Source organism: Zonotrichia leucophrys, chromosome 22 (genome assembly GCF_028769735.1).
Source record: "Zonotrichia leucophrys gambelii isolate GWCS_2022_RI chromosome 22, RI_Zleu_2.0, whole genome shotgun sequence".
NCBI classification, from domain to species: Eukaryota; Metazoa; Chordata; class Aves; order Passeriformes; family Passerellidae; genus Zonotrichia; species Zonotrichia leucophrys.
This window is the reverse complement of record NC_088191.1, coordinates 99,397-124,549: the sequence shown is the minus strand read 5'-3', so window position 1 is coordinate 124,549 and position 25,153 is coordinate 99,397. Positions and strand designations below refer to the sequence as shown.

Sequence of the window (25,153 nt, the reverse complement as noted above, 5' to 3'; positions counted from 1 at the left end):
CTCACAGGCCCCACGGTGACATGTGTTTATTGCAGGCTGGGGGTGAGGGGTGGGCAACGGGCCGGGGACCCCCAGCCCACACACCCCTGGGGGAGGGCTGGTGGAAGCTGTGAGAGCCAGGCTGGGCTTGCTGGGGCCTCCTCTCCCAGGCAGACCCCACTCTCAGACCCCAAAGCACCATGCCAGGGAAACCTGTATGTTTCAGGGGCTCCTGCCCAGCTGCTGGCCATGAGGGGTGGGCCTGCAGCCCCCCCAAACGCCAGTGCTGTGGGGATCACCCCTGCTGCTCCCTGACACAGGGGGAGCAAACCCTAGCGGATGGCTGTGGCCTCTGCCCACTCCCGGGTGTCCTGACCCCATCCAGTGAGGAGGTGAAGGAGGGGGAAGCCAGGAGAAAACCTCCCCCAGGGCAGCACAGCCCCCTTGGGACACCCTGGAGTGGGGTTGGCAAGAGGATTTGGGGGTGCCAGGTGGGCAGGGTGCTGGCAGAGGCAGCCAGGGGCAGGCTTCTCCATCCCCACTGCCCATACCCAGCACTCATCTCCACCTGTGAGGGGCAAAGCTGCCCCGTGCCATGGCAGGGAGGGCTCTGCATCCCCAGAAACCCCAAAAGCAGTATCCTCCTCCACCAAAAACAATAACTATGCCACCCAACGCGACCCAACACGCTCCCTCTATTCCAGAAAAACATGGAGCAGCTCGAGGTGAGGGGAGGGGAGAGGAGGGGAGGAGAGGGGTCCTGGTGCCCAGGTTGCCGTGGTGACAGGATGTAAATCTGCCCACTTCCTCAGGCTTCCCCTCACAGCACGGACAGGCTGGCAGCGTGGATCAGTGAGTCCCGGGCACTGGAGCTGGCTGGGAGGATCCTGGTGGGCATCCAGGGGCGGGCACGTCGCCTCTCCCTGCTTTATTTCTCAGTTGTTTTTGCCACTGTCAAAACTGGACGGCGCCGGGGGAGATGTTGAACATGGAGGGGTCGAATTTCTGGCCACGGAACGGCGAGCCCTCGGTGTCCCAGCCCTTCTTTAACATCTCATGCACCTTCTGCAAAGAGGCGTCCGTCAGCCCGAGGTGACGCCACGCTGCTCGCCGCATCCCCTGCTCTCTGCAGCTCATCCCACGGGCCCTGGGGCTGTGTGGCCACCTGACCCATGGGAAGGGGTGTGGGCAGCAGTGCCCCTTCCTGCCTGGCTGGCAGTGGTCCTTGCCAGGGGCACACACCATTTCTGTGCCCACACAGCGCCCAGGGCAGCACCAGGCAGCTCCTGGGTCGGGCTGAGCCCAGACCCATGTGGGTGCAGCCCTGAGTAGGGCCAGCTGGGGAAAGAGGCTCAGGGATGTGGGGCCCACCCCTGGTACGAGGGGTCTTGGTTTACGGGCACTTGCCAGGGTGCCAGCAAGGGGAAGGCAGGAGTGCATGGCAAAAGATTGATCAGCAGAACCTGACGCTCCCCAAATGTTAGTGTGGGGGGACACATGAAGAGCTCTGAGATGGAGCAGAGCCATGGGGTCCCTTTTCCTGCGGATGGGACCCTTGAAAGCCCGGTGGCACAAAGTAGCCAGCACCTACCAGCTCATGGCTCTGGGGCTTGCCCTGCAGCTTCTGGTGGTAGTCAAAGGTGAGGCGATCCAGCACAGCGTGCTCCTCCTCGTCCACCGTGGCCATGGAGCGCTCCTTGTTGATCTTGTCGATATCGATCTGCTCCTCGCCCTCCAGGATGGCATTCCACCAGTACTCATCCCCCTTGTTCAGGCTGATCTGGGGACAAGCTGTGGGTCAGCGAATGGGGAAAGCAGCCCCTGTCCTGCCCAGGATGTGGCTGGTACCCCTGCCCACCTCACAGCTCCATGGCAGGGATGCAGAGCTCGGCTGACAGCAGCATGGCGCTTGCCCACCAGTGGAAGTCAAGCTCACACTAATCCAGCCCCACAGCTAGCAGAGGGGTGGCATGCTTGTGCCTCCCTCCCCCAGCAGCCAAAGGCTTTGCACAACCCTGCTGTGGGTCCCCACAGCCCCAGCGCACGCCCCAAGGATGAAATCTCGGCCCACGCTACAGCTCAAAGTTGGGACCAGTGTCCCCCAGCACTGGCTGGGGGTGACACTGGCCTGGGGCCACACGGCCGACACAGCAGCAGTGGCAGAGCCCAGCACTGTGGGATGAGGAGGCTGTGTCTGGCGGAGTGTGGGGTCAGGGACCCTGGTGCGGCAGTGCAGCCATCTTGCCTTTCCCTAACCTAGAAGGAACCTTGGCCTCAGCTCCCCTGGCTCTGGCTGGTGGGTGGCAGCACGGGGGGCAGAGGAGGCAAGGACATCACCTGCTGCTCTGTGCCACCCCTGCTGACTGCCAGCACCTGCTTCCCGTGGCACCACAGCTCAGCAGCAGCCCCAGAGGGATGGACAAGGACAGGGGATATCTCCCTGCTCCAGCCAACACCCTCAGGGGGAAAAGCCATCCTGATGGCAGTGCCTTGAACAGAGCTGGCTGGCCAGCAGGGCTGTGCCGAGGCCAGCACGGGGCATCCTGCAACGGCAACTCCAACTTGCTTTCAGCTTTTCCAGGAAGAGTGGGCTGCTTCCTCCCATTTTATTTTAGCACTAATCCCAGCAGCAGGGCAGATTTATGGCATTCGTCGGCCTCTGCAAAATCATCAATAAAGGCAGACAATACAATTTGCTCAAACCTCCCAGGAAGCTCAATAGCTCCGGAGGGGAGAACATGGACAGCCATTCCTGTTACGGAGCCAAGCTTCTCCGTGGTGTGAAGAAAAGGAACCAATTAATACAGGAGGGGGTGGCTGGGGTTTAATTCTTCTGGGAGAGCAGAGCCGGTAAAATATTCCAGCTTGGGGAAGGCGTTAGTTTTTCCAGCTAGACAGGCATGCTTGTTCTCTTTTTAATTGCACAGTTCCACTTTGGAGGGGAGGGAGAGCCACCGAGGGTTTGCTCCTGGGCTTCCCAACCCTGGGTGGGCAGGTGGGGGAGCCCCCAGAGCATCATCCTGAGACAGAAAGCAAAGCGAGGGGCAGCAGCCCTGACTGTCCGCACTTGCAGCAGGAGCACCCTTCGGGCTCCTCAGGTTTGGAACAGGAGGGATGACCCCATGATGCTGCTGGCAAGCTGTGAACTTCCCCAGTGAGGGCTCCCAGCAGTATGGGGAGGGCAGGGCTGAGCACCATGAACTGTATCCCCTCAGCCTCATGGCTCACAGGATGGCAAGCCAAGACTGCAACAAACGTTCAAGGCAGGACTTGCTGACAAAAGCCCAAGCGTGGAAAACAAAGGCTGAGAGGAAGAGAAAAAGAGAAGGAATGGGAGAAAAATCCTCCACAACGAAAATAATACCAAAAGGAGTTGTGCACAACACCCTGTGGGGATTGCTAAAAACAGCGAGGTTATTTTAATCTCACTTTCAACAAGCAAGCGAGGGTGACAGAGAAGGGAGAGCACAGGGATGACACCCAGGACCAGGGTACCCATGCAGCATGCCACAGGCAGGGGCACAATCCTGGGACAAAATCCTGACCAGGAGCAATGGACAGGCCCCCCCGCCATGTCACCAGAGCACTGAGGAACAATGCCAGCTGGATGCTGCTGCCGTGCACACGGGTGTGCCAAAGGATGAGATGAGAATCATGTTGGTGTCAGGCTGGGCTCCAGCTGGGAGAGCTCCATGGAGCAGGAGGCGGAAGGCAGAGTGGTCTCTGAATGCTGGTGAGGGGAGTTCTGGGGCTGCTGGAGTGTGAGTGACATAATGAAGATGATATATGAATAAGAACACCAGGCAGGATGGGGGAAGCAGAACTAGGATGGGTTGTAAGGCAAAAAAATCTCCCCATGATAAGAGCTGGAGGAAAAGGGAGTCTGCTGGTGGCACGGCTGTGAATGGCATCCCAGAAGGGAGCTGGGAGGAGGCCAGGGAGGCTGAGGACAGTGAGAAAGCTGGTACTGCAGCCACCTGAAGAATCTGGGGATCTTGATGATCCCTGACACGCCCTGCAAGAGGACACAGGACTCAACAGCCTCTCTGCACAGAACTGAGACCTTTTCAGACAGACAGGATCAAGCAAGAGATTCCACCTCCTTGGCACCAAGACCAAGTTCTGCTGCAGGGATCACCTCAATTCACAGACCACGAACATGCAGCATGGACAGGGCCACCAAGGTGCCCCAAGCAGTGCCCAAAGAAGGCAGGATCTCCTTGGACTACCCCAGTGCTGGCACTGGGTGAGTTCAGTTTTGGCTACATCCACACCCTGCCAGAGAATGCCACCCCTGGGTCCCACAGGGAAGCCAGGCAGCACCTTGCAGCTTCTCGCAGGAAGGAGACAGCCCAACTGCTGCATTTGGAGCTCACAGGGAGCAATGGGGCACAGAAAGGGTCCATATGCCCCATAAGCCCCAAATAAACCCCAATGGCCCCATTCGGGTGCTGAATGAAGCAATGCCTTCCCACAAGGGTGGGTGTCCCCTGATGAATGAATCGGGAGGAGGCGCAAACCACTCCTGGCTACTCAGCGCATGGAAAAGGAGCTGCTCTTGGGCGAGGATTACTCACTCTGCTCCAGTTACCTTACAATTCTTCAAGCGAGATCTCATCCCACCATCAATATGTTGGCAGCCAGCTGGAGATCCTCACAAGCCTGGGCTTGTGCTGTTCGAGGCAAGAGCCAGCTCTGGGGCTGGGGGTGACAGCCCCCTCTGCTCCCCGCAGCCGCTCCGGGAGGCACCGAGCCGTGCCCAGACTCTGACGGGCACTCAGGAGACACTGCCTCCCTTGCTGATGCTGGCAACACCCACCAGGGACTTCCAGGCTTCCGTCCACACTGTGGAGCAGACACCCATTGGGCCACCTCCTCTTCAACGGGTTCATGCCTTTCCAGGATTATTGCTTTGTCCCAGATCAGCTAATTTTCAAGATGTTTAAGAATATTTACAAAATGCAGGCTAAGGATGCCACTACCACATCCCTTCAGTGGCCTAGCAGCATCAGAGAAGCTCCTCTCCCTTTGCAGGGACCTCACTCAACCTTTTGGCACCAGCCTGTCACTCGAGGTACATCCCTGTGGATCAGCAGTGGTCGGGTGGCACTGTGCAGCCTCCCCAGACACCATTCATGGGATTCCTGACTCTGGCAGCACATTTCCACTCCATTTTCCACTGTGAGGGCTTGGATTTGGGTGCTCATCTGCTGCCACCCTTGTGCTACAGGGAGAAAGGCTTAGAGCCAGCTCGTTCCCTTCCAGGAGACAGCACGTGTCCTCTCCTGGGTCTCACAACAGCTTTGGTACTCCTGAAACTCTCCTGGAAAAGCCTCTGGGTGGAAAAGGATAGGGCAAAGATGGTCACAGGTAGCAAAATCCTGCTCCTAGCACAATCCTGGCCCCCAAACTGGCATATAAACTTTGGAAACTGTTTGACACTCAAGATCCCAGGGTGAAGGGCAGAACTCCTGCAGCAGCTCCAGCTGTGAGCACAGCTGAACTCACACCCTCAGCCTGAACATCTAGAGCACTTCAGAAATGAGGCTTGGGGCTGGGAACCCACCAATAACACATAGCTGGGCATCAGCTGCCCTGAGACCTCCTTGACAGGGATGATTTGGGACAACAGACCCACAGCAAACCACAGGCCCGCTTGGAGGCAGAGGAGCCACAGTGCCCACCTCAAACAGGGCAAGGACAGAAAGAAATGGTGAGGAACAGGCACCTGCCAAGATGCTGGGGCTGGAGTGGGGCCAGGAGAGTTGGAGGGCAGGGTCAGCACAGCCAGGTGTGCAGGACCAGCAGTGCCGGGCAGGGCCCCATGCTGGGATTGAGGACAGAGACCACCCTCAAGTGATGGCTGTGCTGCCTGCCCTCAGCTGGAGCTGGGGACCCCTTTGCCCAGCCCACACCCTGATAGGCAAGTCAGGAGTAGGAGGCAAGGCACAGCACACAGGCAAGGGCAGCATGAGCCAGAAGTTGGACAGGCAAAGCCAGACACATCTAGAGCTGGCTCCAACTTCCAGCTGCTCCAGTTTCCTGGGTTAAGCGTGGCAGAGCTGCGAGCCAAGCAGACACAGCTGGTGTAGACCACCCTTACCAAAATACACTTCCCAGGCTCCAGGCTCCACAGGGAACTCTCTGTGTTGATCTTGTGGGTGAGCTTCCCTTCCATGAGGACGTGTTGGCTGCTTCCCTCCAGCACTGCTACACGAATGGCACCACTGCTGATATCCACAGACACCTGGAAACAAAGACAGACACAATAATCCAGAAGGCTCCTGCTTCCCTTCTCACTGTGCAAGCTGGGGTTTGGGGTCAAGTGCACTTGCAAGGGGATAAGAAAGAGAAGAGCTTCCAGTCCTGTCTGTAGCAGCAGGGTGAGAATCCCACTGTTCTCTCACAGCAAAGAACAACAGTTTGGGGGAGAGAGGGAACCTCCTCAGGGAAGGAAAAGCAGTACAAACCAGCAATCGGGGAGACCCCTGAAGAACTCAAGGCAGCTGGTTTTACCCGGTGCCTCAGTTTCCCCTCAAAGAAGACCAGTAATGCTACAGGCCTCCGAACAGCATTCAAAGGTTGGACATCTACTCGCTGTGAGAGAGCTCTTTAGGGTTTGCCTCTCTGCCACTATGCCAAGCTGGGTATGAGTGTGTGTGATCCTGATAGCTGAGCAGGGGCTGATAGTGTCAGGGTTCCTACACTAGGGCTGCAGTCGGTCATCCCCTATTTGCTGCACCATGCTGAAAGCTTGCTCCTTGGCTCTGCTTCTGCTGCTGGAGGCAGCCCTGGGCTGAGCCCAGGCCTCCCGTCGGGTGTGTGAGGAGGGGCTGTGTGCAGGAGGAATGCTGCAACACGCTTTCCTGGCTCCCTGCTACAGGGGCAGCTCCATCCCCAGGAACGGGGCCAGTGCCCGCCCACAGCAGCCATATGGGGAACCCTGCTCCAACCTGCCACGCAGGTGACATGGCTGTCCCCCGGGGAGACAGAGGCAGGCTGTGAGAGGCACGCAGTTCCCTTGGTCTCTGTGGAGACCATATGTTCTCTCCTGTCCCCTCCAGCCCTGAGGTGCCACCAGCAGAGCCCGCGCCAAGCCAGGGGATGTGGGGAGGACCTGGCTGGGAAGGGGCAGGATTGTGGCCTCCTGCGCTGGCCCGAGAGGAGGAGACTGCAGTGAGATTTGCCTGCATTCTCTCCCAGAGTTCCCCCAGATCTTCCTCCTGCTCTGCAGATCTCATTTGAAATGTTATTACATTATCCATTACCTAGGAGACTTCCAGCAGCTCACTAGCTCCACGCAGGCAGAAGACAGGCAGAGCTGCTCCAGCCAGCGAGGGAAGGCGGCTGTGTGTGACTGATGTCACCAGGGTACAGCCCCCAAACCTGCTGTGTGCTCCGGCAGGGGCACAGGAGGCCCAGCACACACAGCACAGGCACTCAGCTCCAGTGGCAGCTGGCAGCAGGACCGTGCTCACAGGGGACTGGGGATGGGACAGGAGGATGGCAGAGGACAGCAGGCTGTCACCTGGCTGGGATGAAAACACCTACAGAGGAGGTGCTCCCTCCATGGAGCAGCTCCCTCAGCCCAATGCTGACACCTTACTGCAGAGAGGCAGGGGGATGAGGCTCTGCCCTCCACCACCTCCATCTGCTCAGGCTCCTGGGTGCAGGGACAGAGCTACTGGTGCTGGCCCACAGCACAGGACAGGGCCTGCCCAGAAAGGACCAAGGAGAAAAAGGCAAGGTGACTCCTAAGCTGGAGACATGGCAGGCACAGGTCTGTGGCAGGCATTGTGTCTGTGGGTTCTACATGGACAAAAACAACCAAATGTGAGAGGGTTTTATTCACAGGTGGCTGCACAAGGTATCTGGTGGGACCAAGGGACACCTTTTAGGTAGCTCTGGGACCAGCAATGAGTTGAGAGAGGGAGAAGAGAAACCCAAATGGAAGAAGTCTGGGAAGACTTCACCTGGCCACTTTGCTGTGCAAGTAGACAACATGAGAAGCCATTCCAACACTGCTTCTACCTGCACCTAGCAAGAAGGCCCCACCCAGCACAGCAGCCCCCCAGGACTAGGGACAGGGGCAGCACATGCCCTGCTGGAGAGCCCCTCCATGCAAGGAGGGACATGTTTGAGAGGACTCAGGTGTGCACAAGGTGGTACCTGTGGACAGCCCTCACCTGGGGAAGGCCAAGAGCAACCCACAGTACTCAGGCAGCTCTGAAGCTTCCTGTGCCTCCCCATGCGCTCCCTGCGAGCACCTCTGCTTCCCAGAACACCTGGCTGCCCCCAAGGAAAGCCAGCTCTCGTGGTGTGCTGTGGCCTTTTCACCACAGTGATTTCTGTGCACACGGCATGCCCACGCCCGCCCACGCAACTCAAACAAGCACATACAAACTGAGAGAGGAATCAAGCTTGTCTCCTTTTGAGTTCAGCAAAGAGAGAGGCCTGGAGTCATCATCTCTGTTTGAGTGCTCAGATCCATGGGCCTCTGCTGCGCCCCCAAGTAGATCAGAGCGGGGGGACCATGGGGGAAGATGCTCTCACCTACCCAATCACCCATTCCAGCTCCAAGGACACCTGAGCTCCAAACAAGGAAACCTTAAGCTCACCAGAGCAAAATGTGCCATAGCAACAGCCTGAAACCCAAAAAGTGTCATAAGGAAGACTGTGAGCAACATTAGAGTTGGGTGCACTCTGAACTCAGGGACCAAATGCGGAAATTTTTTATCTTGCCTTGGCAGGCAGAAGCCAAAAATTTTTTTAAAATATGAAGCTGTCTGAATGCAAGAGAATGTTGCTCTTGTGCAAGTACCCATGAACATGTCCAAAGTACATGTAGCTTTTAAATTGCTCTGAGTCCTCCTGCTCTGGCCAAAGCCCCAGCCCCAGCCTGTCTGTTCTCATTCCCTCAAGGCTGGGAATACACAGAATCATTTGGAAATGGAAACTCAGCTGCCAAGAGGAGCCCCAAGAAGGATGGATGAACAAAACACCAGGAAAGAGAGTGCGAGGAGAAGGGAAGTCCAGCATCTGAACAACCAATTGCTTCGAGAGGGCAGTGTGGGCAAGTACTGGAGCAAGGGTGGGCAGAGCCATGCCACGGGCACAGGGGAAAGGGGTGCCTTAAAGCCCCTCTACCCCTTCTGAGGCGCAGGGACTCTTCCACAGCCATGGCACAGTCTTGAACCAAGGAAAGGTGAGGAAACCATATCCTGTCTCCACTCTTGTGAGCTCCTGCAGGCTCCTGAACCTCTCCCTGGCCAAGGATGGAGCAGACAGAGCCCTGTGTGGGGTTTTTGGAAAGAACACAACTTCCCTGGCATGGAGGAAACTTCCCTAGTCAGGGAGAGGAATCGTGACCAAAGTTTGATGAAGAGGGATGAAATATCCATCTGGACACCCCAGAATCCTTTCAAGAAACACTCTGGGTTTGTTTTAGAGACCCACTGGGAGAGATGCATTTTCCTGGTGCCCTGCTGTGCTTGTGACAGCCGTGTGCCCCCTCACCCCTCTGGCCTGGGCTGCTGCTGCTGCTGCCAGTGACATTCCTTGGCATGCTGAGGAGCTGTGTAGGCTGAAGCGAGTGACAAACTCCAGCGTGCTCCTTTCAGCCACCCTGGAAGCAGAGAAGAGCAGGAGGTGGGGGAGCACAGGCTTCCCAAATGGAAAAATACAGAGGGAAGGGCAGCATTTGGGAAAGAGTTCTAGCTCCAGCTAAGGCCAGCCATGGGCACACTCCCTCTGGGTCCCTGACTATTAGAATATGTATCCCAATATAACCAGTTAGATGGTGCCTAGGCCAGTTCTGACCCTCGCTGCTTGGCCAGAGGCAGCACTGTGGTGTTTTACCCCAGAGATACCTTGGCTGGCGGCAGAGTGCAGCGGGGCACAAGACAGGACTCCGTTCTCCTCAGGAGAGAGAGCTTCTGGCGATAGTGGAGATAAAGGGAGCGGATTCTGCTAGAAGGTTGCCAGATGTTTATTCCGTGGGTACAGAGATGTCTGCACCGAGCCACTGCTGCTAACAGAATGGAGGCCGCATGGTCTCATTAACATTTTAAACTCAGGGCAGGGGAAGGGGAGGGGACAGGTGGGCCACCAACCAGGTGAAGGGGCAGGGTCTCAAGGGACTAGGGACACCTATCACACGACGCCTTGCTGGTATGTTAGCCTGATTGACAGGGCACACTCAGCGAGGGGCGAGGGGGAAGGGAGAAGGTAAAACAGGATATTGCAACACACCACAACACCTGACCAGGAGGGAACAGAAGGGGTGCAGGAAGAACAGCATGAGCACAAGCAGAACAGGGGAGTTCCTGCCTGAGCCAAAGACAGGAGAGACCTCTCTGTGCATGAAGCCAGCCAGGAGGAGGGGCTGGCCCGCAGCCTCCTCCCCAGGCCGGCTCCCTTCCATCTAGAGCAGGTCAAGCCACACAGGGGCTGTGCCTGATCCAGCTCCCCAGTGCCAGAGGAGCCGTTCCAGCAGCTCCTGCTTCCAAACAGAAGGCAGAAGACACTCAGAGCCAGAGGAACAACTGAGGAAGGGCATCCATCCCCAGCCAGGCTCCAAAACACACGTGTGAGTATGCAGGTAGTGGAAGCAGAAAGAAAAAGCACAGAAGGGGTGAGGCAGTGCCAGGGAGCCTAGCTGAGATGGAGCAGAGGACACTGCAGCACAACAGGAACACGGACAGGCTGTGATCTCAGTCCTCACCAGACTCACACTGTGGAACATGGCACAGCCACATCTTGGTGCTTCAATACAAAACACGGTCTCCCAGGAAAGCTGTGCACCCAAATGCTACAGAGACACCACTCACATCACTTTACCTGCTTGCCTTTGACAATGTGCTTGGGCACAGGCACTTTAATTTCCAGGTCACTGTAATCTTGGGACCAGGTGTAATTCTCTCGCACAGCTCCGTTGTAGCTGTCGGGGTTTGTCTGGAACTGCTCCTGTCTGCTGTGTGGGGAGAAAGGGGACAGGTTAAATGTCAGAAAGATCTGAGCCTGGAGAGAGCAGGAAGCCTGAGAACAGCATGCAAGAAACCAAAAGGGAGGGCATAGCTTCCGCTCGGTCCTCCTAGAGCATCTCTCCCTCACTGCTGGCTCTATGGAAGGCAGCAGGTCCAAGGAAGCAGCCCCAGGACAGAGGGACAACAGCCACCCTGCCCACTGTGGGTGATTCACAGTCCCATCTCCCCAGTCTGCTGCAGGGACAACAACCTTGCTGAAAGGACAAGTGCTGAGACACACGATGGTTTGGCTGCCCAAAAGGTGCAGAGTTGGCCCCCAGTATGTCCAGAGCACCTTCCTGGCCACCTCTGCTCCAGGGCAGAGCTCCTTGTTCCCTCCTCTTCCCATCACAGCTGGAGCAGGGACACTGGCACGTGCTGGGTGTGAGCTGTCCCCCAAGACACTGTCATGGCTGCAGAGGTGGTGGCCTATGGTTGTGACCTGAAAACACAGCATTGGTTCTCCTCACCCTGATTTTAATGTTTGGGAAAACCACCAGCTGTTATGAGCAGGGCAATTGCTCACAGAGAGGGGATGGAGCTGGGGACCAGGATGCCTCAAGAGCCATCCCAGGGTGCCTGGACAAGTGAATGAGTAACACTCTGAGCACAACACTGCCTCTTTCAGCTGCGGAAATGCCAGAAAAGCTGAGGAGATGGCTGTAGGGGTAAGATGGAGTTTATCATATCAATAAGCAATAACCAATACTGTGTTTCCAGACAAGAAAGGAGATCATCACACCTATATCCCTTTAAACTGCTGGGCTGGGGATATATTCCACTGAACCCTCACAGAGAGGGCTTTCAAATAAAATCAAATCTCTTCTAAAGATAGCTGTGGTGCTAACAAAAGGCAGAGTTATTTTAAAATGTTTTGATACCCACCTAGGCTTCAATGTAGAGCTGGATAAACATGGGGGTCAGGGACTTACATAAAGGGGGGGCTGGTGAGGAGCAGCCCCCGGGCACAGACAGCTTTGGGGAGCCTATCTTCCTGTGCCCCTCTCCCCTCCTGGCACCTGCACTCTGGGGGGGCCCTCACCCGCACGGAGTGGGGCTGGCTGCAGCAGCACAGTGCCCTGAGGGTTATGTAAGAGCCATCTATTTCAATTAAATTAGGCTGTAAGACAGCCGGAGGGGGCTGTCGACGTGGCAGCACCTCCCCAATTTTTTTCTCTATGGTTTCACGGGGTGCACCAAGGGTTTCAGCTGCCCTGCTCCACGGTGCACCGGGGTGGTTCTGATCCGCTCCCAGACCCTGAAGGCGCTGCTGGCACTGGCAGCTCCCAGGCTCCCAGCCTCTGCTGGCCATTTCAGGGGGCATCGCTTCATTTTCGGGCATCTTGGCCTTGGCTGGCAGTCGCCCATTGGGTGCCCATTGCCATGGAAACAGGGTTGGCATGGCAGCAGGCTGCTGCGTTGGCTCCAGCTGTCGCTTCCCAGCCGCCCCCGGACTGGAGGAGTCAAACAGGCTGGAGGGCGAGGAGCCCAGCGCTGCCGGCGGCCAGGGGCTGGGCTGGCAGGGTCTGCAGGGCTCGCCCCCGCGGGAAGGGAACCTGCTGAAACGCACAGGCATCGCCCCACGCATTGGCTCATGCGTCCCCTGGTCTCCATCTAGGAACAGCCCAGTGCTGGAACGCAGCCTGGCTCTCAAGGCACAACTGTCTCGGAGACCACTCTGCATCAGCCTCTGGCAGGGAGGAGGGTCTGTGCAGCCCGGGGCAGCCTGGCTGGTTGAATGCCCTCACAAGATGTTTACCCATGCTGTGGCATCTGCCGAGGCACGGCACAGCTTCATGGGACTCCTGCCCTCCATCCAGGCTGGCCACAAGGCCACACGGTGAACCAGAGGACAAATCTGACCCAATTTCACACCCAGCTGGGCCTTTTTCCTCCTAAGAGAGTGTTTCCTTCTAAGCAGTGTTGGCCACTTTCTGTTCTTCTGTGACCTTCAGGGGCAGCAGCATGGAGGGGGTTCGACACCCCACACTCCCACCTGCCCCACCCTTCAGTTCTCTGCAGCCTCCCTCCATGACAAGCCCAATTTTCTGGCTCAGTGGCCACGCTGACCGAGGCACAGCCCAACCTGGCTCCTCCCAAACCTGCAAGCAAGCCACCTGCAGGAAGCTGGGAATTGCCACCCCAAGTGTCAGTGGCTCCTTGCAATCACAAAAGAACCAGACAAGAACCATCAAACAGCTGTTTCCCCTGGCCTGTTTCCTTCAGCCCTCTCCTGGGAAAAATTCAAAAGGGAGCAGGAGGAGGCAGTGGGCATATGCCCAGCCAAGGCTCGTGAGACCAGATGCAGATCATCAAAGGTGGGAGAAATGCACTGATACAAAGGCACAAACAGTGAGATGCCAGCTGCAAATGCCACACAGCCTCAGCATGGATAAAACCAGCAATCACTCACTGTCACAAAGCCACCAGGTCTGCTCTGGATGTGCCTTCTCCTCAGAAGAGAGAGCAGATCCCAGCCAGGCAGTTCTGGATAGCTCCTCTGGGAGATTACCAAACGCAATCGCACTGCCTACGAGGGCACAGGTGGACTCACCAGCCCCACAGCCATTGTTAACTGTGCAACAGGGAAACTGAGGCAGGACTTGCTCTGTCCAACGTCTCTCTGCACAGCATAGGGACTGTGCAGGGGACAGCAGCCTTACTCCCAGGCCAACTGTCCCTGTGGGACAGCTCTGTCCTTCCCAGAGCTGCTAGAGTGCCAGAACTGGAGCACGGCCGGTTGAAGGAGGGACATGTCACCACCACCTCTGCCATCACGTGCAGCTCACTGGACAAGCTCAGCCTCACTGCCTCGGCCCTGCAGCCCCTCACCCAGCTTCAGGGGGAGAAGTTCTCCCTGAAGAGTGCCTAAACCTCCCTCCAGCCATGGCTGCTTGTCCTGGGGATGCGAGATCCCGTGCCATCACTTCTCCACTCCTCTCCTCCCCAACTCCCAGTCCAAATCCCTCCAGGTGTTTACCCAAGACACCACCAACCTCTGCTTCAGCTCTGTTTCCAATGTTAAAAATTCATGCATGGGCTTTGTACCCCTGAACAGGATCACAGGGGGACTTGCGAAGCCTGGATAATTTCACTGCCAGTGTAACTGCCAGCTCTGGAGCCATGGAGGATGCAGGGTGGTGAAGTCAGGCCGCAGCCTTGTTAGGCACTGCTGACAAACGGCTGACAGCTCTACCACCTCCTGGAGCAACTCTTCCTTTCCTGGACACTTTCCAAACAGATCTCTGCCTGGTCCAACTGTGCTTAGCACACACCAGTGGCACTCCAGAATTGGACCCTGCTCCTTGGCTGGGAGGCAGCTTCCCTCACTGTTCACAGGAGACGGCTCTGGCTCACAGCAGGCTGGGCCAAGCCATGCCACCACGCCAGAGGTGGCTCTTCTGGCCAAAAGCATCTGTCACGTTGTCTCAAGAGCACCACTGTGCAGGGTGTGAGAGAACCTCCTGCACCAACACCACGGTTCCTGCTCCCATCCCAGAGCCAGCAGCTGAACAGAGAGGTCAGATCCAGCCCACAGTGTGGGCTGGGTGGTGATTGTCCAGCAGTACAGCCACTCTTGGTGTGATGGTCACTCACCAGACTGCCTGAATGCCTGCTGGGCTGGGGCAGGTGGTGGCAGGACTGAGGGGAGGGAGGGTGACAAAGCACCAGCTTTTAAACCCAAGGGTTTGGCACTGCATGCACTTGGCTGCCGGGTGGTGGGGATGGTGGGGGTGGGTCTATGTGTTCTGTCTTGTTCTATTTTTGCTCGCAATGTGTCATTTTGGGGGAGGTGAAACCTTTAACAATGCACCGTCGAGAAGCAGCCGATCTGTTCCCCACTCCTCAGAGCCACATGGCGCAGCCGCTGCGTGTCCCTGGCACTGCAGCCACTCCCTCCCTACACCCTGGGCAGCCACACAAGGGGACGGCACTCCCTGAGAGGTGGCAGTGCTGTCCCTGGTGGACGTGCTGGATGTCAAGCCCCATACACAGATTCCTGGGCATTTCTTGCTCCGGGATTCCCAGCTCCGTGGGTTGGTGACGCACGATGAGCTGAGCAATGTGGAAATGGCAACAGCAATCCTGGCTCTGTGGACAGTCAGCTGAACACGTTTCTGTCCTTGGAGCTCCACAGCTGCAGCACCAACTCTGTGAACACAGTGCTGGACACAAACAAAGAGCAGGAACCAAACACACCCAAGGATCTGGTTGGTTGAGCTGAGAAGAAGCATGTCAGCTCACTGAGTTCCTCTTCACTGAGGAGTTTTGGTGCAAGCATGCAGAAGTTGAGAAAAAGTATGAGGAGCAGAGCTGGGAAAGTGTCATGGGAAGGAACTGATATCTCATAATGCAAATGGACCCCTTTTTTCCCCCATAAGAAGGAAAAAATTCCAAGGATTTTGAGAACAACTCAACGAAGGTGATCCTCTCAGCCTGGAGCAGTTCAACTGCAGGTAGCACAGGGCTGCTGGGAACCAGCACCATGTCAGCAATAGCCATCCTCCTGCTGTGGCAGCACTCAGGTCACCCTCCTAGGGTGGCCCATCAGAGCCCTGGCAGCCTCCAGGCATTCACTCTACCACAAATCCCTGCTCCCTCCTGGGGAAGCTCCTTGCACCACACCTGCATCCTGCCCTCCCAGCACTAGCGGGGCTGCAGGCAGCCCAGCAGGGCAGAAACCACAGAGCAGTGCCACCTAGGCAGGCAGGCAGGCGGATGGCAGAGCCCCTTCTGCAACGCTGCAGAAAAGCCACGCTCACCCAAAAACACCAGCACACACAATACAATACAGATTTACTGGAATACAGATTTCCAGAACTTCTGCCTACTAGCCTTTCAGATGAGAACCAAAAGTGCTCAAGATACAGGAAGGTCTGTGCACCCCAAAAAGCTCCTACCAAGCTTCAGCTAAAGCCAAAAAAAAAAAACCAGCTTCTAAGATTTTGAAGAGGGTAAAGTGTGTCCTCTGCTCCTCAGGGTTCCAGTGTGGGCTCTGTAGCAACAGGTAGGGAATCCAGAGGTTTAACCTCATCAGAAAGCTGCATTCCCAAAGCTGCAGGGACTGTGGGCACAGAAAATCCCAGCTTTGCACTCCTTCTGCAAGCAAGCTGCAAAGGAGTCTCACTCCCACCTCCAGATTTAACATCTTTTGGCATCAAAACATCGGGACAGTTGCACTTTCTGTCTCTGGGTTCTGCCTGGGAAGTGCCAGGGTAGGAAAATGTAGACTGCAGCTCCCGGACCTTCGTTGGGGTCCAGGAGGCACCCAGGGCTCCTCAAAGGCTTCTCTGTACCACCACTTCAACTAATGAGGGCTCTGGCACAGTATTAAGCAAGCTGAATGCCAAATCCCTTCCTTTACAGTTCAAGTCACACTGCAGTCAATAAGCTTCAGGATCCCCTCTGATCCCCTGTGATCCATCCCCTCCTCTGTGACACTCCTTGTCCAGCAGCAAGCTCCAGTCCTGAGCAGCAGTGGTCCAGGGCCCTCCCAATCCTCAGGGTTTCTTCCAACTCAGGTGTATTTGGTTTGCTGGAGAACCACCCAAATCCAGTTTTGGAAAGTCTTCTTCACCCCCAAAGTGGGCAGAGGTCTGTCAACAGTTCCCCATAGCCCATTATCCCTGGGGTCCTCAGCACACATCCCCAGGACTGCACTGTGCAGCTTGATGATCCTGCTCTCAAAAACACAAAGTGAAAAATACAAGCCGGCGCCTTCCCCCTCCCTCTGAAACCTGAGGCACAGCCTAGCCAGGAAGTGCAGCCCAGGCTCAAGCCTGCAGTGCCCACCACCAGCCTTACAAGGACCACGGAATCATGGAATTATTTCGGTTGGGAAAACCCTCTGAGACCAAGTCCAATTGTGTCCCCAGCACCGTCAAGGCCACCACTAACTCGCGTACCCAAGTGGCAAATCTGCATGTTTGTCAAACTCCCCAGGGATAAGTACTCTATCATCATGGCCCTGGGCAGCCTGTGCCAGGGCTGGGCAGTCCTTTCCATGAAGAAATCTTCTCAATATCCAAACCAAACTCCCCTGGCACAACTTAAGGCTGCTTCCTTTTCTCCAGTCCCTTGTTCTCTAGGAGCAGAGCCAGATCCTCTCCTGTCAGACAGTTGTCAAGAGTAAGAAAATTCCTCCTGAGCCTCCTTTTCTCCAGGATAAGCCCCTCCAGCTCTCTCAGCTGCTCCCCATGTGACTTGTACTTCAAAGGTCACCTCACCTTCAGGAAGCCTCAGAGCTTCAACTTACCACCAGGCTGGGACCAACAACCAAAAATCAAGCCCATCAGGACACATCCCCCTAGATTCCATTGTGTCACCAAGCCCAGGTGACACAGTGGGAAGGGGTCAAGGCTCCTCCTGGGTACCAGGTGCCCACATGATGCCTTTGCTGCTCTACCCAGCAGCCAACCAACAAATGCACCTGCCTCCTCTGCATCTGGAGCCCCCACCAGCCCCACCGAGCTGCTCTGCCCCCCTCCCTGCCGGGGGAGAGCCCTGCTCTTTTCCAAGCTGGCTCACTTCAGGAGAGCTCTGAGCCTTCCCTTTTGCATCCCGAGTTATTTACAGAGCTGTTCCACAGCGCCAGCTTACTGACATTAGGCAAGTGGAAATGCCACCACTGGCTTGCAGGAGAATGCTGGAGTGCTGGCACCAGGGGGCTAAATTTCACTACTGCTGGGATATTTAGGTCAAGGACAGCAGGACGTGCCACCGTCTGGAAAAGACCCCTGGGATCTTTATTGTTTGCAGAGCTCATACAACCTTGGGCTTCAGAGATCTCCTGAGGGAGAGACCTGCACGCAGCCAGCCAGGCTGCCCTGGCAAAGGGGGATAAGGCCAAAAGAACCTAGTGGGATTGAGCTGTGGGAATAGAGGACAAGGTGGCCTCTCAGACCCCTGCACCATCAACAGAACCTGGCCCAGTCCAGATAGTTTTCCATGTTAGGCCCCTTTTGGTGAACACTGCAATATTAAACCAAGCAAACAGTGATTGCTTTTTTACCTAAGAATTGGGCACATGCTGTCCCTTGGTTTCCAGCCCTGGGATTTTCTGCTTGTTGAGAGAAAAATTTATAGGTATTAATTTAGTTATTTTTGGTCCCAGGACCTAATTTTGGAGCTCAGTACCTTGGTAGGGCAACCAAAAGCCTTAGCAGTTCAGTGCAGCACAGGGAAGCTGGCACTCTGCTGCTGATCTCAGCTACCCAACTGGAGGGGCCTGGTTCTCCATGAGAACACTGGAAAATTGGACGCTGACTGCTCCTCATCATCTAATAATAACCCCTCCACAGGGCTGAAGGACCAAGTGTTTATAAAGGCACTGAGCCACTCTGTATCCGGATAGGGTGAAAGCACAGAGAAAGTATCACTGCACCGCTCATTCTGTTCTTCTGCTCTTCCCCCAGCATCTGCTGCTGATGGAGACAGGATATGGGGCCAGATGGAGCTCGGCTGTATCAGGTCAGGCCGTTCTCTGAGCTCTGTCTGACTCCTGCTCATGACAGGCCTTGGCCGTGCTGGAGGAATTCCCTGTGCACAGCCCCACGTGCATAAGAGGAATCGGAACCAGGACAGATTCTCCTTAAATATGGATCAAGATCAGCTCCTTTCTAGGTCAGGCTGGAAAAACAGCATGGACTCTGAGGTGAGCTCATCAGGAAAGCCCATGGGGGCAGCGGGGAAGGAAACCAGTTTAACTGGCTTCTGGTCTGGACAGTCCCAGACAAAACTGCTGAGCACCTAAGGGTTCCCCTCCCTTCGAGAAAGCTTGGGACAACGCAGTCTCTGAGTCCAACAAAACCAGCCTTGAAGTTAGCAGCATGCAGGAACAGCTCCTCTTCATAGCCCTGCTCCCCCAGAGAGGGTGACCAGGAGTGAAATTCCTGTCCCCGGCACCTCAACGAGGATGCAGCCATGCCAGGAAGCCCATCCTGCAGGCACCTCACAACAAAATGCCATCTGGGCTTCCAGCAAAGCCAAGCCGTTGCTAAGTTGAGTTAGACTCACACAGGCGCCTCATGGAAATTTCCCAGAGCACTGCTGTGTCATCCGAGGGATGCTCCCAGTGTGGCCACAAAGGGTTAACTCCAGGTGGCCAGGGGTCTGGGAATGGGAGTGGTGGGTCTCAGGAGAGAGCTGGAATGTCAGGAGTTAGCTCACCAGATTAATGCATTTTGGTTCAATCTAGCCAGGGAGTACTGCAGGAGTTTTTGTAGGTCACTGCTGAGCCCCAACTCCCCTCCCAGGGACAGCAGAGCAATGCCAGGTAGAGCAGCCCGGTGGGGGGCTCACCTGGACCAGGTGAGTGGGGCACCCAGCATGGCCAGAGCTCTGCTTCTCAGCAGCAGCCTGTCTGCCCTCCTCCTTGGCATTGGCACTGTGTGCACAGAGTGAGCAGAGCCCCTTCCCCAGTCACACGCTCCAGAACACCTGAAGGGTCTCCTCCAAGGAGCCATGAAGAGCCCCCTCCTCACCTCAGCCCACTCCTCTTGCTGCCCCTTTTCTCTCCACACCACAGAAGGTGAATGGCTGAGGCCATAGACACCCCAGGGTTTCTGCCCTGCACATTGCAGTGCCCAGCAGCAGCCAAAGGGTTCCTCAGGAATGAGGCACTTGCACATCCTCCTGGCCCCACCTGGCATGGTGTTCTGTGCCCCAGAGGCCCTGCTTCCTGGGTCCACACCCAAAGATCCTCCTCTCAGAGACCTCACCTACCCAGATCATCTCTAAGGCACAGACCAGAGCTGCCCCATTCTGAGCACACCTGGCTGGAGCACCTGGGAGAGACACAAGAGCTGGAGGGAGAAACACATGAAGGTGAGACATTCACCATCGTGCACAGGCTTCCAGGACTGCCCTTCCCAGCCTCCTGCACCACCTCCTACCCACACTTGGAGTAAGAGAAGGGACTCACAGGACAGGGGCATGAGAGCTTCCCCCCAGTTCACACTGGGAGAAAGCAAGGAGCAGAGGGAAGCCAGGAACCAAAGTCATAAAGCACAAGCACAGGCCGGGCTGCGCAGTGCCACACGTGGGCTGCCAGGCTCTATTTTAAATGCTGTGTGGCAAATATATGCAGGATGGAATCCAAGCTGGGGGAAGGGGAGGGTGCTGGGCAGCAGAGGTGTTCAAAATTAGGAGCTGAGCTCAGGCAAGGATGGCTTCTGGGAGCAGATGGGGGAAGAGCCAGAGCTGGGACTGTGCAGCTGCAAGGCGAGGAAGAGCAGCCCCGTGGTGAGGTGCGAGGAGGGCAGTGTCCTGCTGCCCTCCTGGCAAGGCAGGGACAGCAAGAGAGCTGCCACAACTGGGGCAGCTGCAAGAGGAGCCTGGCTTCTTCTGTGGCATAGAGACCTCTGTCCCTTTGGCACAAGTGTCACCCCAAAGACACCTCAGTCCTCGGTGTATTTACACCAGCTGCTGCTGGGTGATCTGGCACTGCAACGTGCAGCAAAAAGGAATTGATTCACCTGCCTTTCACAAGTGAGGGAGTTGGGGAGACCTGGTGGAGCCCCAGGCTGAGCCCTGAAAACCTCCACACCTGCAAAACTGGCTTGATTCATCTGGATCAACGCTGAAAAAGCTGCTACCACCTCGCTGTGCTTCATAAGATGTTCCCAACCAAAAGCCCAGCACCCGGCGCAGTGCGAGGCTCTGATGGGAGCTGGCAGATCTGGGATGGTACCTGCCCTACATTTCCAGAGCCATCAGGTTGACAGAATGAGCAAGTTTTTATATAGCTTCTAGTGGCAGCGGTTTTCTTCACCAGCGGCTGGAGGGGCGGGGGGAAGGAAGGGAGATGGAAAATATTTTTGTTTAAGCTCTTTTCTGCATTCCTGCTGCCAGAGTTGTGCATTACTCATGCGCCCCTCGTAGCCAGGCTGGTAGCTCTGGGTTTTGCTCAGAAGGAAGGGGCTGTGGAGAATTAAGCAGTTGGTTAAATTATTAATAGTCTGTCGGGGGGTGCCCGCCCGGCCCCCATTGCCTTTCCGGGGGCTCCAGTGCCCCCCAGAGGCATCGAAACCAACTACAGCGGGACAAACCGCAGGCTCCCCTGCCCTCCTTCAGCCCGCACCACAGGAGCCCCCTGCTCCTGGCCTGGAAACCACGAGACTCCTGCGACTGGGACAGGGTCACCTGCACTGGGTCTCACCCACCACGGGTTTAAAGTGGGCGGGCACCAAGTGGGCTGCAGGTGTTCCACCCCACCAGCAAGTTTGGGGTGGTGGGAGCAGTAGGAGAAGAGGGAGAAGAGCCCACTGGGGAGGGCAGAAGTTGCAGTGGCAGCAGCAGGGCACCTCCCATTCGTGGCAACACCCAGGGGAGAGCTGCCACGCAGGGCTCGGTGCTCAATGCCACAGCTGCAGGCTGCAGAACAGCTTCTGAGCGTGAGGTCTGACAGGGGCCAAGCTGCAGCAGTGCCAGGACACACGCAGAGGGTGGCGCTGGCAAGGGTTGAGTTTTAACCAGGCTCTCAGCAGACACAGCGGAAACCATCCCTCTTGGCTCCACCACACTCGCTGCCAGACCAATCCTGCTCTCACACGAGCCCCCACCTTCCTTCCAGATCCCTCCAGTTTCCTTCCTGCAGCCCTGACCTTTGTTTCAGGCAGCTGAACTCTCCTCACACCAGCTGCTGCCCCACAGCCAAAGCCCTGAGGTGAAACTTCTCGGGGCAAACCACAACAAACATGGCCTGAACAGGGACAGGAGCAACTGGCACTCAGCCCAGCCCAGCTCCCTCTGCTCACAGCTTCACTGGGCCTCCAACCTCTCCCTCTCTTCTCCTCTGGGAGAAAGCTGGGCTGGACACACCCAGGTCTCTGCTGTGCACTCTGGCAGGGCTTTCTCTGACTTGCTAATTTTGCCCAGGGATTGGTGTCAGACTTGCAGCCCCAGAGAAAATCCACCTTTACCAAGAGAGCTCCAGCACAGGCATTGCAGATGATTTCATTTTTGGCTTTTGGCTTATTTTTACCCCGTGGGATGCACATCAGTTACACACAAGCTCTTTCTCCTCCTCCACTGGGCCATGTGACTCAGCAGCCACATTGCCTGTCCCCTTTCCCCCTCCCTGTGGTGGCCACTCCAAGGCTCTTCCCCAGCACAGCTCCAGCCAAGGCTGCAGAACCTGACTCCGCACTGTCCTAGAATAATGCAATCATGGAATACCCTGAGCTGGAAGGCACCCACGAGGATCATTGAGTCCAACTCCTTGCAGAGGACAACCTCAACAATGCCACCATTTGCCCAAGAGCGTTGTCCAAATGCTCCTTGAGCTCTGGCAGCCTTGAACACAGAGCCTGTTCAAGCGCCCAGCCATCTCCTGGGGGAAGAACCAAACCTCTTCACTCCTGCCACATATCATCCCACTCTTCCCAACATTTTGGTCCTCAGACTGTCCCTTCCATATGCCAAGGCATATGGAATATGCCCCAAAGTCTGAGCTCTGAATTCTCTATCCCCCTTACAGGATTTGGGGGTCCTCCAGTGGTCCACTCCTTTCAACAGCTTGCTCCAAAACTGGCTGGGAGAAGGGACCTCCAGCCCAAGCTTCCCTCCTCACCAAGCACCAGGGGACAGCAGGGACGAGGCACAGCAGAGCCCCACACAAGGTCAGGACCATTGCGGGAATCAGAGAGGGTTGGCACAGCCACCACACGGGTCTGGCCACAGAACACACCAGGCAGGGGAGGAGGAGATGGAGTCTGCCCAGCCAGCTCACAGCATCACCCCCGACCCGGTCAGCAAAGAAACACAGCAGTGTGAGCATGAGCGAGGCATGAGGGCCCTGAGGAAGGGCTGGGCAGCTCTGACCTGGCTCAGGGTCAGGGTGATGCCAGGGAAGGAGGAGTGGAACCTGTACAGGACCTGCATTCAGGTTTAGAGGGGCCATGCTGGCCCTCCACAGCCCACAGCTTGCTGCTCAGCAGAGCCAGACTGGGAGTGTCCCAGAACCTGTGGAAAGACTGTGACACAAAGACATTTCTGCACAAATGGAGGCTGCTTGGCACTGCTGGAAAGCTACCAAGCTAAAGAGAAAACTCTGCAGCACTTGCTTGATCCTCAAAGCTGGCCCTGCTCTGAGCCAAGGGCTGGGCCAGAGACCTCCAGAGGCCTCTAAAGCCCTTTGGTGCTGCAGCTGCCAGGCCTGCCAGCAGGTAACTCCCAGGTACTGCAGGTGTCTGTGCACACTCACGGGTACTGCAGGTGCCTGTGCCCACGCCCAGCATCAACCTGCAGGTATTGCAGGTATCCATGCACACTCACAGGTATTGCAGGTGTCTGTGCACACTCCCATGTGGCTTCTGGGATGTCTCCCAACATGCCAGGGAGTCCAGCACTCACAAAAATGCTGCAGGACTTCCTCATGAGCCTTAGCAGGTGCCAGAAAAGGGACAGTGCACACCAGAACCAGTTTGTGGAGGAGCTGCATGGCCCAGCCCAGCTTTGTGGGGCCATGTACAGGATATGCCACCTCTCCTGCTCAGAGCAGAGTGGGAACCACCACAGGACAACAACTGCTGCCCTGCTGTGGGGAGTTACACAATGCCTCCAGCCTTGGAAGCCTGCAAGGGAAATCCTCACAGCCTCCCAAAGGGCTGAGTACGTGTACAGCAAAGCCAAAACCCAAAGAGGCTGTGCAGGGAACAGTGGATGCCCTGCCCAGGGTTCTGCCTCCCCCCACCAGGAGCATGAAGAGAGTGAGAGAGCCTTACGTGGGCAGCTCTGCTGGGGCAGCAGCCCCTGGGGGCTCCACTGGCAGCAGGCTGGGGGCCGCAGCACCCTGGGCTGCAGCTGGCTCCTGCGTGCCTGCAGCTTCCCCAGCATCTGCTGCTGGGATGTGCTCCGTTGTCTCCACCTCGATCTCCTGAGCTGCAGGACACAGCTTCACCCTCTCAGCGGCTGCGGCTGCCTCCTCTTCCTCCTCCTTCTTCCTCAGCTTGGCCTCGAGCTCGCGGCGCCTCTTCTCATCGTCCTGCCTGGCCATGCGCTCGAACACGCGGAACGCCTGGGGGGAACAGCAAGCGCAGGCAGCAGCACAGTGAGCAGCACTGCCCAGACAGGGACAGGAGCAGTATCACACGCCTGGGCACCTGCTCCTTCCTGCCCCGCCTCTCTCTGCACCACACACCCACCCCGAGCTGCTGCAGTCACCACAAAAACAGCTCAAAAGCCCTGGGGGCATTTTGGAATTGTTTCTAGGGTTGTGTTCTCAGAGCCAGCCTCTCCCTGGCCTGGGAAGAGGGCTGGTTACTCCAGGGAAAAGCAGAGCAGTGAGATTCAGCTCTTGGCTGGGAGGGGGCTCCAAGGAAGCCTCCCGTTACCCCATATTCCAGGCTCACCCGGGGACCACTGGCAAGCCTGCACTCAGACAAAGTCTCCAACAGGCAGGCAGGATAAGCTGGCCCGGGAAAAGCGGCAGGACAGCTGAGCTAGCACTGCCTGTGCCCAGGCAGACAGGTGCAGGAGAAGATGTGATCCCAGCAGAGGCAATCCTAGCCCTCAGCTGGCCTCCAGCCCAGCCTGCCCAGTGCAGCTGGAGGTCAGACGTGACCCACAACTGCCCGGACCTAACCCCGCGGCCGGCCCGATACCAACACCGCCCAGCCGGGGAGACACGGCCCGTGCGGCTCGGCTCCGCGGCAATGAGAGCCCCGGCCGCCGGCAAGGCCAGGCCGCGCCATCCCCCGGGCCCCGCCGGTACCTGCAGGGCCATGGCCTGCGCCGCGCCGGGCGGGAAGCCCAGGCGGTCCCCGGGCCGCAGAAGGAGCCGGTAGAAGTCGGTCTTGCGGTAGAGGAAGCCGAAGAGGATGCGCAGGAATTCCTCCACGTTGCCCACATGCTGCAGGATGCCCAGCAGCGCCTGGTCGTACATGTCAGTGAGCGCGGCCTCCATGGCGGCCCCGGGCCCGCTGTCACGGCAACGGGTTCGGCCGCACTTCCGGTCCGCCCGGAACCCGCCCCGCGCACATCTATTCCGGCCGCCGGGAGGCCCCTCCCGCCCCCTGAGGGTTCCCGGGCATTCCCGGTCCCCGGTGGCACCGCTGACACCTCCTGGCGCCTTCCAGCAGCGGCAGCGGACGCTCAGACCCCGCGCCCTGTGCCCCGGTGTCCCGCTGCCCGTGCCCTCCGTGTACCCC

General features: G+C 57.1%; 1 protein-coding gene across 2 annotated transcripts; it reads right to left on the bottom strand.

Moving 5' to 3' along the window:
* Nucleotides 1-11: 11 nt before the first annotated feature.
* On the bottom strand, nt 12-25,153 carry NUDCD3 (NudC domain containing 3). Of its 2 annotated transcripts, none has more exons than XM_064731062.1 (6): nt 24,718-25,153; nt 23,729-24,021; nt 10,819-10,951; nt 6,083-6,226; nt 1,571-1,759; nt 12-1,044 (listed from the first exon to the last, which is right to left on the bottom strand). In XM_064731062.1, the coding sequence occupies exons 1-6, from the start codon at nt 24,907-24,909 to the stop codon at nt 934-936; spliced, it is 1,062 nt and encodes a 353-aa protein (XP_064587132.1). In that variant the 5' UTR covers nt 24,910-25,153; the 3' UTR covers nt 12-933. The 2 variants fall into 2 exon arrangements, with proteins under 2 accessions (XP_064587132.1, XP_064587131.1); XM_064731061.1 differs by having other exon boundaries at nt 787-1,044; nt 10,819-10,948; nt 24,718-25,022.